The sequence below is a fragment of the Oncorhynchus gorbuscha genome, linkage group LG10 (assembly GCF_021184085.1).
Source record: "Oncorhynchus gorbuscha isolate QuinsamMale2020 ecotype Even-year linkage group LG10, OgorEven_v1.0, whole genome shotgun sequence".
NCBI classification, from domain to species: domain Eukaryota; kingdom Metazoa; phylum Chordata; class Actinopteri; order Salmoniformes; family Salmonidae; genus Oncorhynchus; species Oncorhynchus gorbuscha.
Window position 1 is genome coordinate 6,509,543 of NC_060182.1, and position 18,223 is coordinate 6,527,765.

The 18,223-nt window shown below is 47.3% G+C and overlaps 1 protein-coding gene across 2 annotated transcripts in view; it reads left to right on the forward strand.

Annotated features, from left to right (window-relative positions):
* Window positions 1-18,200, forward strand: part of LOC124045475 (sortilin-like) — a 40,682-nt gene extending 22,482 nt beyond the window's left edge. The window contains exons 10-20 of one of the 2 annotated variants that reach the window (XM_046364786.1): window positions 6,497-6,652; window positions 7,070-7,279; window positions 9,620-9,788; window positions 10,033-10,223; window positions 12,566-12,755; window positions 13,570-13,686; window positions 14,150-14,261; window positions 14,806-14,918; window positions 15,235-15,361; window positions 15,547-15,584; window positions 15,643-18,200. In XM_046364786.1, the coding sequence (XP_046220742.1) occupies window positions 6,497-6,652; window positions 7,070-7,279; window positions 9,620-9,788; window positions 10,033-10,223; window positions 12,566-12,755; window positions 13,570-13,686; window positions 14,150-14,261; window positions 14,806-14,918; window positions 15,235-15,361; window positions 15,547-15,561 (1,400 nt within the window). In that variant the 3' untranslated portion in view covers window positions 15,562-15,584; window positions 15,643-18,200. Of the gene's footprint in view, window positions 1-6,496; window positions 6,653-7,069; window positions 7,280-9,619; window positions 9,789-10,032; window positions 10,224-12,565; window positions 12,756-13,569; window positions 13,687-14,149; window positions 14,262-14,805; window positions 14,919-15,234; window positions 15,362-15,546 lie in introns of both variants that reach the window. The other variant, XM_046364785.1, reaches the window with a different exon arrangement.
* Window positions 18,201-18,223: the final 23 nt, after the last annotated feature.

Genomic DNA, 18,223 nt, shown 5'->3' on the forward strand with positions numbered 1-18,223 from the left:
GGCCAGGTGGGCTGGGGACAGCAAGGAGTCATCATGCCAGGTAGTCCTGAGGCATGGGCCTAGGGCTCAGGTCCTCCGAGAGAGAGAAAGAGAGAATTTGAGAGAGCATACTTAAATTCACACAGGACACAGGATAAGACAGGAGAAGTACTCCAGACATAACAGACTGACCCTAGCCCCCCGACACATGAACTACTGCAGCATAAATACTGGAGGCTGAGACAGGAGGGGTCAGACACTGTGGCCCCATCCGATGATACCCCCAGACAGGGCAAACAGGCAGGATATAACCCCACCCACTTTGCCAAAGCACAGCCCCCACACCACTAGAGGGATGTCTTCAACCACCAACTTACCATCCTGAGACCAGGCCGAGTATAGCCCAAGGGGGGGCGCGAACCCAGATGTCTTCAATGTAGAAAATAGTAAAAATAAATGAAAAACCCTTGCAATTTCTGAGGCTGGTAACTCCTTTCCTGTGGCGGTCCTCATGGGAGCCAGTTTCATCATAGCTCTTGATGGCTTTTGCGACTGTACTTGAAGAACCTTTCGAAGTTCAAGAAATTTTCCACATTGACTAACCTTCATATCTTAAAGTTTCTCTTTGCTTATTTGAGCTGTTCTTGCCATAATATGGACTTGGTCTTTTACCAAATAGGGCTATCTTCTGTATACCACCCCTACCTTGGTCTTTTAACAAATAGGGCTATCTTCTGTACACCACCCCTACCATGTCACAACACAACTGATTGGCTCAAACGTGTTATGAAGGAAAGAAATTCCACAAATTAACTTTTAACAATGCACACCTGTTAATTGAAATGCATTCCAGGTGTCTACCTCATGAAGCTGGTTGAGTGAATGCCAAGAGTGTGCAAAGCTGTCATCAAGGCAACGTGTGGCTCCTTTGAAGAATCTCAAATATAAAATAGATTTTGATTTGTTTAACACTTTTTAAAAATTACTGCATGATGTAACAATGTAAATAATAGTACAAATGAAGGAAACCCCTTTAATGAGTAGGTGTGTTCAAACTCTTGACTGGTATTGTGTTTATTCATTAAAAAAATGTTGGAGGGCCTTATTGCTTTTAGCCCGTACAAATACATTGAATAACAGGTTCACTACATGGAACAACTTTCTCTTAAAAAGTTCTCCTTTAGTTTAAAATTGTTTCATTGTCTCCAGACACTTGCCATGTCTCCTCTCTTCCTCTCCTTTTCTCCATTGTTTATATATTCTAATACAGTTGTCGCAGTGACCTAATACAGTGACCTAATCCTTTATGTCCCTGGACGCTGGCTTTGGCACCGTCTGTGTCAGATGACAGAGGCACTGTTTTAGTCTCCATTCCTCTCCTCTCCTCCCCTGTTCCCCTCCTCCCCTGTTACTGTCATCCTCTCCTGTTACTGTCATCCTCCCCTGTTACTGTCATCCTCCCCTGTTACTGTCATCCTCTCCTCCCCTGTTCCTCTCCTCCCCTGGACCTGTCATCCTCTCCTCCCCTGTTACTGTCATCCTCTCCTCCTCTCCTCCCCTGTTCCTCTCCTCCCCTGGACCTGTCATCTTCTCCTCCTCTCACCCCTGGACCTGTCATCCTCTCCTCTCCTGTTACTGTCATCCTCTCCTCCCCTGTTACTGTCATCCTCCTCTCCTCCCCTGTTACTGTCATCCTCCTCTGCTCCCCTGTTCCTATGCTCCCCTGGACCTGTCATCCTCTCCTCCCCTGGACCTGTCATCCTCTCCTCCTCTCATCCCCTGTTCCTCCTTTCCTGTCATCCTCTCCTCCCCTGTTACTGTCCTCCTCTCCTCCCCTGGACCTGTCATCCTCTCCTCCTCTCATCCCCTGTTCCTCCTTTCCTGTCATCCTCTCCTCCCCTGTTACTGTCCTCCTCTCCTTCCCTGTTACTGTCATCCTCTCCTCCCCTGTTCCTCTCCTCCCCTGGACCTGTCATCCTCTCCTCCCCTGTTACTGTCATCCTCTCCTCCCCTGTTCCTCCTTTCCTGTCATCCTCTCCTCCCCTGTTACTGTCATCCTCTCCTCCCCTGTTACTGTCATCCTCTCCTCCCCTGTTACTGTCATCCTCTCCTCCCCTGTTACTGTCCTCCTCTCCTCCCCTGTTACTGTCCTCCTCTCCTCCCCTGTTACTGTCCTCCTCTCCTCCCCTGATACTATCCTCCTCTCCTCCCCTGTTACTGTCCTCCTTACATTTACATTACATTTAAGCCATTTAGCAGACGCTCTTATCCAGAGCGACTTACAAATTGGTGCATTCACCTTATGGCATCCAGTGGAACAGTCACTTTACAATAGTGCATCTAAATCTTAAAGGGGGGGTGAGAAGGATTACTTATCCTATCCTAGGTATTCCTTAAAGAGGTGGGGTTTCAGGTGTCTCCGGAAGGTGGTGATTGACTCCGCTGTCCTGGCGTCGTGAGGGGGTTTGTTCCACCATTGGGGGGCCAGAGCAGCGAACAGTTTTGACTGGGCTGAGCGGGAACTGTACTTCCTCAGTGGTAGGGAGGCGAGCAGGCCAGAGGTGGATGAACGCAGTGCCCTTGTTTGGGTGTAGGGCCTGATCAGAGCCTGGAGGTACTGAGGTGCAGTTCCCCTCACAGCTCCGTAGGCAAGCACCATGGTCTTGTAGCGGATGCGAGCTTCAACTGGAAGCCAGTGGAGAGAGCGGAGGAGTGGGGTGACGTGAGAGAACTTGGGAAGGTTGAACACCAGTCGGGCTGCGGCGTTCTGGATGAGTTGTAGGGGTTTAATGGCACAGGCAGGGAGCCCAGCCAACAGCGAGTTGCAGTAATCCAGACGGGAGATGACAAGTGCCTGGATTAGGACCTGCGCCGCTTCCTGTGTGAGGCAGGGTCGTACTCTGCGGATGTTGTAGAGCATGAACCTACAGGAACCACCGCCTTGATGTTAGTTGAGAACGACAGGGTGTTGTCCAGGATCACGCCAAGGTTCTTAGCGCTCTGGGAGGAGGACACAATGGAGTTGTCAACCGTGATGGCGAGCTCATGGAACGGGCAGTCCTTCCCCGGGAGGAAGAGCAGCTCCGTCTTGCTGAGGTTCAGCTTGAGGTGGTGATCCGTCATCCACACTGATATGTCTGCCAGACATGCAGAGATGCGATTCGCCACCTGGTCATCAGAAGGGGGAAAGGAGAAGATTAATTGTGTGTCGTCTGCATAGCAATGATAGGAGAGACCATGTGAGGTTATGACAGAGCCAAGTGACTTGGTGTATAGCGAGAATAGGAGAGGGCCTAGAACAGAGCCCTGGGGGACACCAGTGGTGAGAGCGCGTGGTGAGGAGACAGATTCTCACCACGCCACCTGGTAGGAGCGACCTGTCAGGTAGGACGCAATCCAAGCGTGGGCCGCGCCGGAGATGCCCAACTCGGAGAGGGTGGAGAGGAGGATCTGATGGTTCACAGTATCGAAGGCAGCCGATAGGTCTAGAAGGATGAGAGGAGAGAGAGTTAGCTTTAGCAGTGCGGAGCGCCTCCGTGATACAGAGGAGAGCAGTCTCAGTTGAATGACTAGTCTTGAAACCTGACTGATTTGGATCAAGAAGGTCATTCAGAGAGAGATAGCGGGAGAGCTGGCCAAGGACGGCACGTTCAAGAGTTTTGGAGAGAAAAGAAAGAAGGGATACTGGTCTGTAGTTGTTGACATCGGAGGGATCGAGTGTAGGTTTTTTCAGAAGGGGTGCAACTCTCGCTCTCTTGAAGACTGTCCTCTCCTTCCCTGTTACTGTCCTCCTCTCCTCCCCTGTTACTGTCCTCCTCTCCTCCCCTGTTACTGTCCTCCTCTCCTCCCCTGTTTACTGTCCTCCTCTCCTCCCCTGTTTACTGTCCTCCTCTCCTTCCCTGATACTGTCCTCCTCTCCTCCCCTGTTACTGTCCTCCTCTCCTCCCCTGTTACTGTCCTCCTCTCCTCCCCTGTTACTGTCCTCCTCTCCTCCCCTGTTACTGTCCTCCTCCCCTGTTACTGTCCTCCTCCCCTGTTACTGTCATCCTCCCCTCCCCTGTTACTGTAATCCTCCCCCCTGTTACTGTCATCCTACTGTCATCCTCCCCTGTTACTGTCCTCCTCTCCTCCCCTGTTACTGTCCTCCTCTCCTCCCCTGTTACTGTCCTCCTCTCCTCCCCTGTTACTGTCCTCCTCTCCTCCCCTGTTACTGTCCTCCTCTCCTCCCCTGTTACTGTCCTCCTCTCCTCCCCTGTTACTGTCCTCCTCTCCTCCCCTGTTACTGTCCTCCTCTCCTCCCCTGTTACTGTCCTCCTCTCCTCCCCTGTTACTGTCCTCCTCTCCTCCCCTGTTACTGTCCTCCTCTCCTTCCCTGTTACTGTCCTCCTCTCCTCCCCTGTTACTGTCCTCCCATGTTACTGTCCTCCCCTGTTACTGTCCTCTTCTTCTCCCCTGTTACTCTCCTCCCCTGTTACTGTCCTCCCCTGTTACTGTCCTCTTCTTCTCCCCTGTTACTGTCCTCCCCTGTTACTGTCCTCTTCTTCTCCCCTGTTACTGTCCTCCCCTGTTACTGTCCTCTTCTTCTCCCCTGTTACTGTCCTCCTCTCCTCCCCTGTTACTGTCCTCCCCTGTTACTGTCCTCCCCTGTTACTGTCCTCCCCTGTTACTGTCCTCTTCTCCCCTGTTCCTCTCCTCCCCTGGACCTGTCATCCTCTCCTCCTCTCCTCCCCTGGACCTGTCCTCCTCTCCTCCCCTGTTACTGTCCTCCTCTCCTCCCCTGTTACTGTCCTCCTCTCCTTCCCTGATACTGTCCTCCTCTCCTTCCCTGATACTGTCCTCCTCTCCTCCCCTGTTACTGTCCTCCTTTCCTCCCCTGTTACTGTCCTCCTCTCCTCCCCTGTTACTGTCATCCTCCCCTGTTACTGTCATCCTCCCCTGTTACTGTCATCCTCCCCTGTTACTGTCCACCTCTCCTCCCCTGTTACTGTCCTCCTCTCCTCCCCTGTTACTGTACTCCTCTCCTCCCCTGTTACTGTACTCCTCTCCTCCCCTGTTACTGTCATCCTCTCCTCCCCTGTTACTGTCATCCTCCCCTCCCCTGTTACTGTCATCCTCCCCTCCCCTGTTACTGTCATCCTATCCTCCCCTGTTACTGTCATCCTATCCTCCCCTGTTACTGTCCTCCTCTCCTTCCCTGTTACTGTCCTCTCCTCCCCTGTTACTGTCCTCCCATGTTACTGTCCTCTTCTTCTCCCCTGTTACTCTCCTCCCCTGTTACTGTCCTCCCCTGTTACTGTCCTCTTCTTCTCCCCTGTTACTGTCCTCCCCTGTTACTGTCCTCTTCTTCTCCCCTGTTACTGTCCTCCCCTGTTACTGTCCTCTTCTTCTCCCCTGTTACTGTCCTCCCCTGTTACTGTCCTCTTCTTCTCCCCTGTTACTGTCCTCCTCTCCTCCCCTGTTACTGTCCTCCCATGTTACTGTCCTCCCCTGTTACTGTCCTCTTCTCCCCTGTTACTGTCCTCTTCTCCCCTGTTCCTCTCCTCCCCTGGACCTGTCATCCTCTCCTCCTCTCCTCCCCTGGACCTGTCCTCCTCTCCTCCCCTGTTACTGTCATCCTCCCCTGTTACTGTCATCCTCCCCTGTTACTGTCATCCTCCCCTCCCCTGTTACTGTCCTCCTCTCCTCCCCTGTTACTGTCCTCCTCTCCTCCCCTGTTACTGTCCTCCTCTCCTCCCCTGTTACTGTACTCCTCTCCTCCCCTGTTACTGTACTCCTCTCCTCCCCTGTTACTGTACTCCTCTCCTCCCCTGTTACTGTCATCCTCCCCTCCCCTGTTACTGTCATCCTCCCTCCCCTGTTACTGTCATCCTCTCCTCCCCTGTTACTGTCCTCCCATGTTACTCCTCCCCTGTTACTGTCCTCCCCTGTTACTGTCCTCTTCTTCTCCCCTGTTACTGTCCTCCCCTGTTACTGTCCTCTTCTTCTCCCCTGTTACTGTCCTCCCCTGTTACTGTCCTCTTCTTCTCCCCTGTTACTGTCCTCCCTCCTCCCCTGTTACTGTCCTCCCATGTTACTGTCCTCCCCTGTTACTGTCCCTCTTCTCCCCTGTTACTGTCCTCTTCTCCCCTGTTCCTCTCCTCCCCTGGACCTGTCATCCCTGTTCCTCCTCTCCTCCCCTGGACCTGTCCTCCTCTCCTCCCCTGTTACTATCCTCCTCTCCTCCCCTGTTACTGTCCTCCTCTCCTTCCCTGTTACTGTCCTCCTCTCCTCCCCTGTTACTGTCCTCCTCTCCTCCCCTGTTACTGTCCTCTTCTCCTCCCCTGTTACTCTCCTCCCCTGTTACTGTCCTCCCCTGTTACTGTCCTCTTCTTCTCCCCTGTTACTGTCCTCCCCTGTTACTGTCCTCTTCTTCTCCCCTGTTATTGTCCTCCCCTGTTACTGTCCTCTTCTTCTCCCCTGTTACTGTCCTCCCCCCCTGTTACTCCCCTCCTCTTATCTCCATATCTTATGTTCCCAGACACAGGCTACGGCAGCATCTACGTGTCAGACGACAGGGGTACGGTGTACTCTAAGTCTCTGGAGCGTCACCTCTACACCACCACAGGGGGAGACACCGACTTCACCAACGTTACCTCTCTACGAGGGGTCTTCATCACCAGTATACTGGCAGAGGGTAGGGACTACACACACACACACACACACACACACACACACACACACACACACACACACACACACACACACACACACACACACACACACACACACACACACACACACACACACACACACACACACACACACACACACCTGCTTTGAATCCCCCAACAGGTAGAGCAGGCCTGAGATGGTAAAGGGAGTTCCAAAGGCATTGGTAGGTGACTGTGTCCCAGACGCCTGTTTGTCAGACTACGGTGTGTTCCGCCGTAACAGTTATGAGGCCGAGGATGAATGACTTTCATTAGCTGTTCAGTGTGAGTTCAGCTGCATGTCTATAGGAGAGCCAAACATGGAGAAACGCTGGATTATATCTATATGTCTCTCAGAATAACCTCTGTCTCGTCGTTGTCTTTATTTATTTCTCCTCCAGACGGCTCGGTGCAGTCCATGGTGTCCTTCGACCAGGGAGGGGAATGGGTGCCCCTGCAGAAGCCTGCCAACACCAAGTGTGACTCCACAGCCAAAGACCCCGACAAGTGCAGTCTCCACATCCACGCAGCTTACAGCACGGCTATGAAGCTGAACGTCCCCATGCTGCCTCTCAGTGAACCAAACGCTGTAGGACTCATCATGGCGCACGGTAAAACACACACACACACACACACACACACACACACCATCCTCATTAACCTGTCCATGACTATTTCAATTTGACTAAGCAAAAAGGACAGGCAGTTGTTTTTGTGCCGGAGGCTGGTCCAGCGTTGACACTCGTGGTTCATGTCTAGACTCAGCCACTGATCTGTGGCCTTCTCCCGTAATCTAAAAGACATACAGTGCCTTCGCAAAGTATTTAGGCCCAGAGACTTTTTCCACTTTTTGTTTTTTAACGTTACAGCCTTATTCTAAAATGGATTAAATAAATACAAATCCTCAGCAATCTACACACAATAACCCCATAATGACATCACAATACCCCGTAATGACATCACAATACCCCATAATGACATCACAATAACCCCATAATGACATCACAATACCCCATAATGACATCACAATACCCCATAATGACATCACAATAACCCCATAATGACATCACAATAACCCCATAATGACATCACAATACCCCATAATGACATCACAATAACCCCATAATGACATCACAATACCCCATAATGACATCACAATACCCCGTAATGACATCACAATAACCCCATAATGACATCACAATACCCCGTAATGACATCACAATACCCCGTAATGACATCACAATACCCCGTAATGACATCACAATAACCCCGTAATGACATCACAATACCCCATAATGACATCACAATACCCCATAATGACATCACAATACCCCATAATGACATCACAATACCCCATAATGACATCACAATACCCCGTAATGACATCACAATACCCCGTAATGACATCACAATACCCCGTAATGACATCACAATACCCCGTAATGACATCACAATACCCCGTAATGACATCACAATACCCCGTAATGACATCACAATACCCCGTAATGACATCACAATACCCCATAATGACATCACAATACCCCATAATGACATCACAATACCCCGTAATGACATCACAATACCCCGTAATGACATCACAATACCCCGTAATGACATCACACCCCGTAATGACATACCCCGTAATGACATCACAATACCCCGTAATGACATCACAATACCCCGTAATGACATCACAATACCCGTAATGACATCACAATAGCCCGTAATGACATCACAATAGCCCGTAATGACATCACAATAGCCCGTAATGACATCACAATAGCCCGTAATGACATCACAATAGCCCGTAATGACATCACAATACCCCGTAATGACATCACAATAGCCCGTAATGACATCACAATAGCCCGTAATGACATCACAATACTCCGTAATGACATCACAATACTCCGTAATGACATCACAATACTCCGTAATGACATCACAATACTCCGTAATGACATCACAATACCCCGTACCCCGTAATGACATCACAATAGCCCGTAATGACATCACAATAGCCCGTAATGACATTACAATACCCCGTAATGACAAAGTGAAAACAGGTTTTTAGACATGTTTGTAAATATATTACAAATCAAAAAACAGAAATACCTTATTTACATAATACATTTTGACCATTTGCTATGAGACTAGAAATTGTAGCTCAGGTGCATCCTGTTTCCATTGATCATCCTTGAGATGTTTCTACAACTTGATTAGAGTCCACCTGTTTTCAATTCAATTGATTGGACATGATTAGGAAAGGCACACACCTGTCTATATAAGGTCCCACAGTTGACAGTGCATGTCAGAGAAAAAACCAGGCCATGAGATCGAAGGACTTGTCCGTAGAGTTCTGAGACAGGATGGTACCGAGGCACAGATCTGGGAAAGAACCCATGAGACAGGATGGTACCCAGGTCTGCATTATCTACATTCTGAGATAAAAGGAACACGCCTGAATGGACGGAGTTCTCCTCCTGGTCTGGAAAGTTTAGAGTTGATGTTACATTGACAAAGTTGAAGCTGATTGTGTGCTGTAAACACACATACACCTGTGTCATTCCATCACCTTGATGGACCACACCCTGCTGGCATGCAAATGGTGACGTGCAAAATGTAGTCAATATCGCACCACTAAGTGACTGTGATTATGATTGAAGAGGATATGCCGTGCAGTGTGTTATGGATAGGGCTGTGAGGTTTCTTCTTCTTCTTCCTGATAGGTCAAATGGTTCAGAAGGTCCATCTGTTCTCTAAATGGATTGGTGCATCCATTAAAATAAAAAAATGTTTTTAAATGAATGATATACTGCATAGAAAATGGATTCTTGAAGAATATACAGTAACTTAATAAATAGTTAAACTATCAGATGACAGAGGCTACACCTTACTGTCTATTTAGTTTTGACCTCTAACCTCTCCCCTCTGACCCCTTAACCTCTCAGGGAGTGTGGGCGATGCCATCTCTGTGATGAAGCCTGACGTGTTCGTGTCAGATGATGGAGGTTACACCTGGCTACAGGCCCTGGAGGGACCTCACCACTATGCCATCCTGGACTCTGGTGGACTCCTGGTGGCCGTGGAGCACTCTGCTCAGCCCATCAAAGACATCAAGTACGTCTGTGTTTCCATATAAGAAGGGCTCTGATCAAAAGTTGTGTACTGAATAGGGAATAGATCAGGGTGTCGTTTCAGACAGGCGACGCAGGAAGCCTGGATCCCAGTCTCGGACTATTCGGCTGTAAGACAAACTGGTACCCAGGCTAGAATGCAGAGGCCAAGAAGGAAAGGAACCACTTAAACGTACAATAAAACACCTCATTGCGCTGATATACAGTAATGTGTTCTTTCCTGTCAGGTTTTCCACAGACGAGGGCCAGTGCTGGCACGTTCACCAGTTCACCAGCGATCCCATCCACTTCACAGGGCTAGCGTCGGAGCCGGGGGCGAGGTCTATGAACGTCAGTGTCTGGGGCTACAGAGACTCTCTGCTCAGTCAGTACTGGGTATCAGTCACCATCGACTTCAGAGAGCTGCTCACTAGAGACTGTGAGTACAACTAATACCTACAACTAATACCATGGGATACAGCTACTGTAGGCTAATTATGTGATACAGACATGCATTATAACACTGAGTACCCAGTACCCAGACGGGCATTATAACACTGAGTACCCAGACATTCATTATAACACTGAGTACCCAGTACCTAGACGGGCATTATAACACTGAGTACCCAGACATTCATTATAACACTGAGTACCCAGTACCTAGACGGGCATTATAACACTGAGTACCCAGACATTCATTATAACACTGAGTACCCAGTACCTAGTGTTATAATGCCCGTCTAGGTACTGGGTACTCAGTGTTATAATGAATGTCTGGGTACTTAGTGTTATAATGCCCGTCTAAGTACCCAGACATTCATTATAACACTGAGTACCCAGTACCTAGACGGGCATTATAACACTGAGTACCCAGACATGCATTATAACACTGAGTACCCAGTACCCAGACATTCATTATAACACTGAGTACCCAGTACCCAGACATGCATTATAACACTGAGTACCCAGACATGCATTATAACACTGAGTACCCAGACATGCATTATAACACTGAGTACCCAGACATGCATTATAACACTGAGTACCCAGTACCCAGACATTCATTATAACACTGAGTACCCAGTACCCAGACATTCATTATAACACTGAGTACCCAGTACCCAGACATGCATTATAACACTGAGTACCCAGACATGCATTATAACACTGAGTACCCAGACATGCATTATAACACTGAGTACCCAGACATGCATTATAACACTGAGTACCCAGACATGCATTATAACACTGAGTACTCAGACATGCATTATAACACTGAGTACCCAGGCATGCATTATAACACTGAGTACCCAATACCCAGACATGCATTATAACACTGAGTACCCAGTACCCAGACATGCATTATAACACTGAGTACCCAGACATTCATTATAACACTGAGTACCCAGTCCCCAGACATTCATTATAACACTGAGAACCTAGATGGGCATTATAACACTGAGTACCCAGAACCCAGACGTGCATTATAACACTGAGTACCCAGTACTCAGCGTGCATTATAACACTGAGTACCCAGTACCAGACGTGCATTATAACACTGAGTACCCAGACGTGCATTATAATACTGAGTACCCAGTACCTAGACGGGCATTATAACACTGAGTACCCAGTACCCAGACATTCATTATAACACTGAGTACCCAGACATTCATTATAATACTGAGTACCCAGTACTCAGACATGCATTATAACACTGAGTACCCAGTACTCAGACATGCATTATAACACTGAGTACCCAGACATGCATTATAACACTGAGTACCCAGTACTCAGACATGCATTATAACACTGAGTACCCAGTACCCAGACGGGCATTATAACACTGAGTACCCAGTACCCAGACATTCATTATAACACTGAGTACCCAGACATTCATTATAATACTGAGTACCCAGTACTCAGACATGCATTATAACACTGAGTACCCAGTACCCAGACATGCATTATAACACTGAGTACCCAGACATGCATTATAACACTGAGTACTCAGACATGCATTATAACACTGAGTACCCAGTACCCAGTAAAGCATTATAACACTGAGTACCCAGACATGCATTATAACACTGAGTACCCAGTACTCAGACATGCATTATAACACTGAGTACCCAGTACTCAGACATGCATTATAACACTGAGTACCCAGACGGGCATTATAACACTGAGTACCCAGTACCCAGACGGGCATTATAACACTGAGTACCCAGTACCCAGACGGGCATTATAACACTGAGTACCCAGTACCCAGACATTCATTATAACACTGAGTACCCAGACATTCATTATAATACTGAGTACCCAGTACTCAGACATGCATTATAACACTGAGTACCCAGTACCCAGACATGCATTATAACACTGAGTACCCAGACATGCATTATAACACTGAGTACCCAGGCATGCATTATAACACTGAGTACCCAGACATGCATTATAACACTGAGTACCCAGTACCTAGACATGCATTATAACACTGAGTACCCAGTACCTAGACATGCATTATAACACTGAGTACCCAGTACCCAGACATTCATTATAACACTGAGTACCCAGACGTGCATTATAACACTGAGTACCCAGTACCTAGACGTGCATTATAACACTGAGTACCCAGTACCTAGACGTGCATTATAATACTGAGTACCCAGTACCAGGGGAAAAAAGCTGCCGTAATAGATGGGTCCTGGGTCTGCAGCACATCACAGGTCTGTGTTAGCCCACTGAACTAAAGCCTCGTGCAAACTCATGTCTGTTTCTCAGGTGAGGACCAAGACTACGTGCAGTGGCTGGCGCACTCTGATGACATCAGCGACCCTAACGACGGCTGTATGTTGGGTTACAAGGAGAAGTTCCTGCGTCTGAGGAAGGCCTCTGTCTGCTTGAACGGACGGGACTACGAGGTCAACAAGCAACCCGCCCCTTGTCTCTGCACCCTGGATGACTTTCTGTGGTGAGAGGTCGAGTCCTCATGACTCTGTTCCCTTAGCCACGCTAGTATACTACTTAAGATCAAGCCTTGTATTGGGCATGCATTCTGGTGTGGCGCTATGGAGATGGGAACGTAACCACAATGGTATTTAAAGTCGGGCGAACTTTACCGTTTGCTGCATATGTTTCAGTCAGCTCCAGTACACTGTGGTGGTCACCCTAGCTACTGTACATAGTGGTGGTCACCCTAGCTACTGTACATAGTGGTGGTCACCCTAGCTACTGTACACTGTGGTGGTCACCCTAGCTACTGTACATAGTGGTGGTCACCCTAGCTACTGTACATAGTGGTGGTCACCCTAACTACTGTACACTGTGGTGGTCACCCTAGCTACTGTACACTGTGGTGGTCACCCTAGCTACTGTACATAGTGGTGGTCACCCTAGCTACTGTACATAGTGGTGGTCACCCTAGCTACAGTACACTGTGGTGGTCACCCTAGCTACAGTACACTGTGGCGGTCACCCTAGCTACAGTACACTGTGGCGGTCACCCTAGCTACTGTACACTGTGGCGGTCACCCTAGCTACAGTACACTGTGGCGGTCACCCTAGCTGCAGTACACTGTGGCGGTCACCCTAGCTACTGTACATAGTGGCGGTCACCCTAGCTACTGTACATAGTGGTGGTCACCCTAGCTACTGTACATAGTGGTGGTCACCCTAGCTCCAGACAGTTTACCAGTGGCAGAAGAATAGTAATTGTTCTCAACACCACTAACTGTGCTGTCTGCCCGCTGTCCCTGTCCAACCTGCTCCACGCTGCCATCCTGCAGTGACTTTGGGTACTATCGTAAAGAGAACAGCTCCGAGTGTGTGGAGCAGCCTGACCTGAAGGGCCACGTTCTGGAGTTCTGTCTGCAAGGCAAGAAGGAGCTGCTGCAGACCAGAGGGTAAGGCTTTAGTCATCTGTTGTCCAACCTGGATCTCCTGCGCTGTGTATCACAAGACTGTGTTAGCCCACTGTGCTAAAGTCTAGGAATTAGCTTGAGGAGCTAACACAAGTCTACAGGTCTCAGACAAGGTTTCAGACAAGGTCTCAGACAAGGTGACTTATCAGAGGGTGGAACCACCTGATCGTGCTGCACAACTGTCAATAGTCATGGTAGCACATGGGTCCCTATTTCTGGAAGTTTATCTCTGTGCATACGGCATGACAACGATGGAAAAGTTTAAAATATATATATATATTTAAGCACAAGCATTTTGCTACAGCAACAATAACATCTGCTAACTATGTGTATGTGACCAATGACATCTGCTAACTATGTGTATGTGACCAATACAATTTGATTTAATTAAGATCCTTTCTTTGTGACCATGACTGACCACTAACCATGTCGTCTTGGTCCACAGCTATAGGAAGATCCCTGGGGATAAGTGTGAGGGAGGAACACAGCCGGAAAGAAAAGAGATCGACCTCAGTAAGAGGTGTGTCAATGACCTACTGGGACCTCAGGAACTACTGGTGAGTAGAGATGACCACGTCACTGTTTTTCACTGGTTCTCACAGGTCTTCAGTGGTCCACACTGGTTTTCACTGGTTCTCACTGGTCTTCAGTGGTCCAGACTGGTTTTCACTGGTTCTCACTGGTCTTCAGTGGTCCACACTGGTTTTCACTGGTTCTCACTGGTCTTCAGTGGTCCACACTGGTTTTCACTGGTTCTCACTGGTCCTGTTCTAGAATGTCAAAAAAACAATGGAAGGAATCCGTGCGTAACATTTATTGAATTTGACAACTTACGTATAACAAGGGCAGTTTGAACGTGGAATCACTTAAAACATTTTAACCCAAGAGACTGACAGAAAGATTCATTGGGATTTCATCTTCAAAACAGTGTAAACCTCAGTAACCATCGGTTACATGACCTTAATCCTGCTGCACGGCTGTCAGTAGTCATGGTAACACATGCTTTCCCATTTCTGGAAGTCTCTCTCTCTCTATGTATACTGCATGACAACGATGGAAGAGTTGTCCTTGTACTCTCTCTGTATCTCTCCCCTCCTAAAGACGGGCGGCCATCTGTCCAGCTCAGCGCCCATCGTAGTGACGGTTCTGATCATTATCCTGCTCAGTGTCGTGGCCGGGTTCCTCTTTGTCAAGAAGTACGTCTGCGGTGGAAGGTCAGTACAGCAACTGGCGTTTTAAGATCGGTACATAGCAAATCAAGCTATACTGCTGTTTTAAGATCGGTACATAGCAAATCAAGCTATACTGTTGTTTTAAGATCGGTACATAGCAAATCAAGCTATACTGTTGTTTTAAGATCGGTACATAGCAAATCAAGCTATACTGTTGTTGTTGTTTAAGATCAGAGACGGGCACAGTGATTTTTTAAAAATATTTTTACATCTGAGCCAGCACCGTTTGGTTCTGGTCGGCACAATGATGTGTGAAAAGGTTATAAGTGGCTCGGGCTGTTTTGATTGGCTCCTCCAGGTTCCTGGTACACAGGTACTCTGTCCTACAGCAGCATGCTGAGGCCCAGGGAGACGGAGTAGACGAGCCATTAGACAGCAACCACACTCGGGCTAGCAACAAGACCGGCTTACACGATTCAGACGAGGTAATGGTACAGACACACAAACGTTCCATTTGTATGGCCTCCGCACTTATTATAAATATACAATTTGCCTCAATCCCTTGGTGAAGAATTGGTTGTGACTTTCCTTTGCCTCAGTGTTTTCTCTAGTCCTTCCTATTAAAGGTCCACTTACATAGGAATGCTGTTTGTTCTCTGTGTGTCTCCAGGATCTTCTGGAGTAACAGGTGGCATTTCCAGCTACCAGGAGGAACCCCTAGCCTCCTGTCTCTCCTTTACAACCTAGAAGCTCCTGCAGCTACCAGGAGGAACCCCTAGCCTCCTGTCTCTCATTTACAACCTAGAAGCTCCTGCAGCTACCAGGAGGAACCCCTAGCCTCCTGTCTCTCCTTTACAACCTAGAAGCTCCTGCAGCTACCAGGGGAATCTAGTCTCCTGTCTGTCCTTAGGCTCACTGCTCTATATTGAAGAACAAGTTTGTCCTATGTGCACACCGAGGCTCGCTGCTGCTCTCTCTTCTTCACTTCCTGTTACTTCCTCCTTCTCCCCTCCACCATGACCCTTTAACTCTTAACCCCTGACCTTACATCGCCTGGTGGAGAGTCCTTCTAACGCAGCTCTCATCAGTGAGGTATCCAATGAGGCTTTCTGTTCTGAGTGAGACACACATACAGAGTTCAGCAGGAGAGCAACGGGGGCCAGTAAGTAGTGTTGTTGTGGTTGATTTTAGAATGTATTCTACCAAGTTCCTTTGGGAACAATTGAGTGATGGAATGTGGTGGTTCTGGACTACTGGTGAACATTTAAATAATGGACCTCTGGAACTGCTGTGTAGAAGCTGTTTTTATCATCATCAGCATCTTCTCTTAACAACATAAAGCTATCTTTTTTCAACCAAGTGAACATAAACAACATTACGGGTTATACACACTTGGGACTGGGGCTCTTGGGAATATTACGTATACGCTTCTAATGAAGACTTCCTGTTTCCCCCCCCCCCCTGCACTGTACATAAGAGCTTTCCTTTTTTCATTGATGTGACAGTCAGGGACATGGTACATGGGTTGCTGTTGGGTACTGTGGCTTGGAAAAATGATTTGTGTAAGTATTTTGCCTACCTAATAAGATGCAAGTGGAAATATTTATAAGCATTTAAAGTTGGATAGCAATAACATGTTTTTAGATCCACTGTATCAACACACTAAGCTTTCATAGCAGGAGTGAACGTCCTCTAAACTAGACTGAACTAAAGTGACGTATCCTAACCCGAGAAATATGTACCTGACTCAAACTTTCACCTCCTAAATCATTTGATTTCACTACAAATGTGTTCGCTGCATGTATTTCAAATTATAATTTGGCTGTGGAACAATGTCCTTTTTTCTTTTTGTTGTATTTGAAAACTGTCTGTTTTAGTTAGTCAGAGGGAGAAAATCTAGTGTACAAATAGCTATTGGCCTTACGCCTCTTCATTTCTCAATAAAAAAATTCTTACTTGTGTTTTTAATATGTTAAGGTAATCCTACACCAGTGACAGTAGATCTAAAAGTGAAGAAAGAACAGTTCGAATCCATCACTGGACTACACAATGAGTTAGCGCTAACACACACACACACACACACACACACACACACACACACACACACACACACACACACACACACACACACACACAAACATTGGGGCTGCTGGTTTATATTTGGCTGCTACTGTGCCCAGGTGTTGCATTGTGGCAGAGCATGTTTGAGCTGTAGATAGGAGCTGATTAGATGGAGAGGGCACCAACGTAAACACAGGAACTAAAAGCACATTTGTAAATGTAGTACATAGATCTGAACATTATTGATGAAGAAGTGGGTTTTTATAACAATGTTGAATGGATGTGTAGCAGTTTAACACTGGCGTGCCTGTTTTCAGTGTGTGTAGAGCCGACCTCTATGTGCTGTAGCTCATATGTGAATATGAGATGAGCTAATTCTACCGAATCACATATTTTATTATGGTTTAACTACCTGAGAAGGTCATTGACTTAGTTTCAGAGACAGAATCATTCTAGCCTCGGAAGCCCATTTGGGGGTAATGTCTGTGTAGTATGGGGGGTTGGGTCTGTGCCTTCCCAATGAGTGGCAAGTGTATGTACTGTCTATAATAGATTCAAAGTGTGCATCCCAAATAGCACCTTGTTCCCTATATAGGGGACTACTTTTGACCAGGGCCCATAGGATGCACCCTAGATATCAGATGTCTGTGTAACCACAGTTGCATTCACTTTGTCATTGACACCCCCGTAGATTGCACTTAGTGTAAATATGTGAATAAGGATTTCACCTCAAATGAAACTCCCTTCAATACCGACTTCTGTTCAGTGCAACTGAATAGGGAATAGGGTGCCATTAGCCCTGTTCAGTGCAACTGTTCCCTCCCAATCTATAAAACAATGGGAACATAAAACTCATTTGATTCCCTTGTCATGTAATACAACTTGATTTGTCCACTGTGAAACAGACAAATGCAATGTTTCATCTAATTTATAAAGCAGCCTATACTTGGGTGTTCGGGTTTGTACAAAAACATCTCTGTACTTGCACAGGACTAAAATAAATGTTGATTGGCATTAGAGGCAACACCTGTACTGTAGTTAACACTGGGAAGACCGTTGTTCTGAATGATTCATACCTATTTAATCATGCTGGTTTTATGTCTTTGATTTGAGAGGTGACTTTTTTTCTTACATTTTTAAAATGGCTGTATAAAGAAATAATTGTGATGGCTCAATTGTTGAATCTGTGTATCTCTTGTTCTGTATATTTGAGATAATTTTGCTTTGGGTTGACGACCAATAAATTAACTTGCCCCTTTGAAAGTTGCCTCTTCTGGACTAAAATT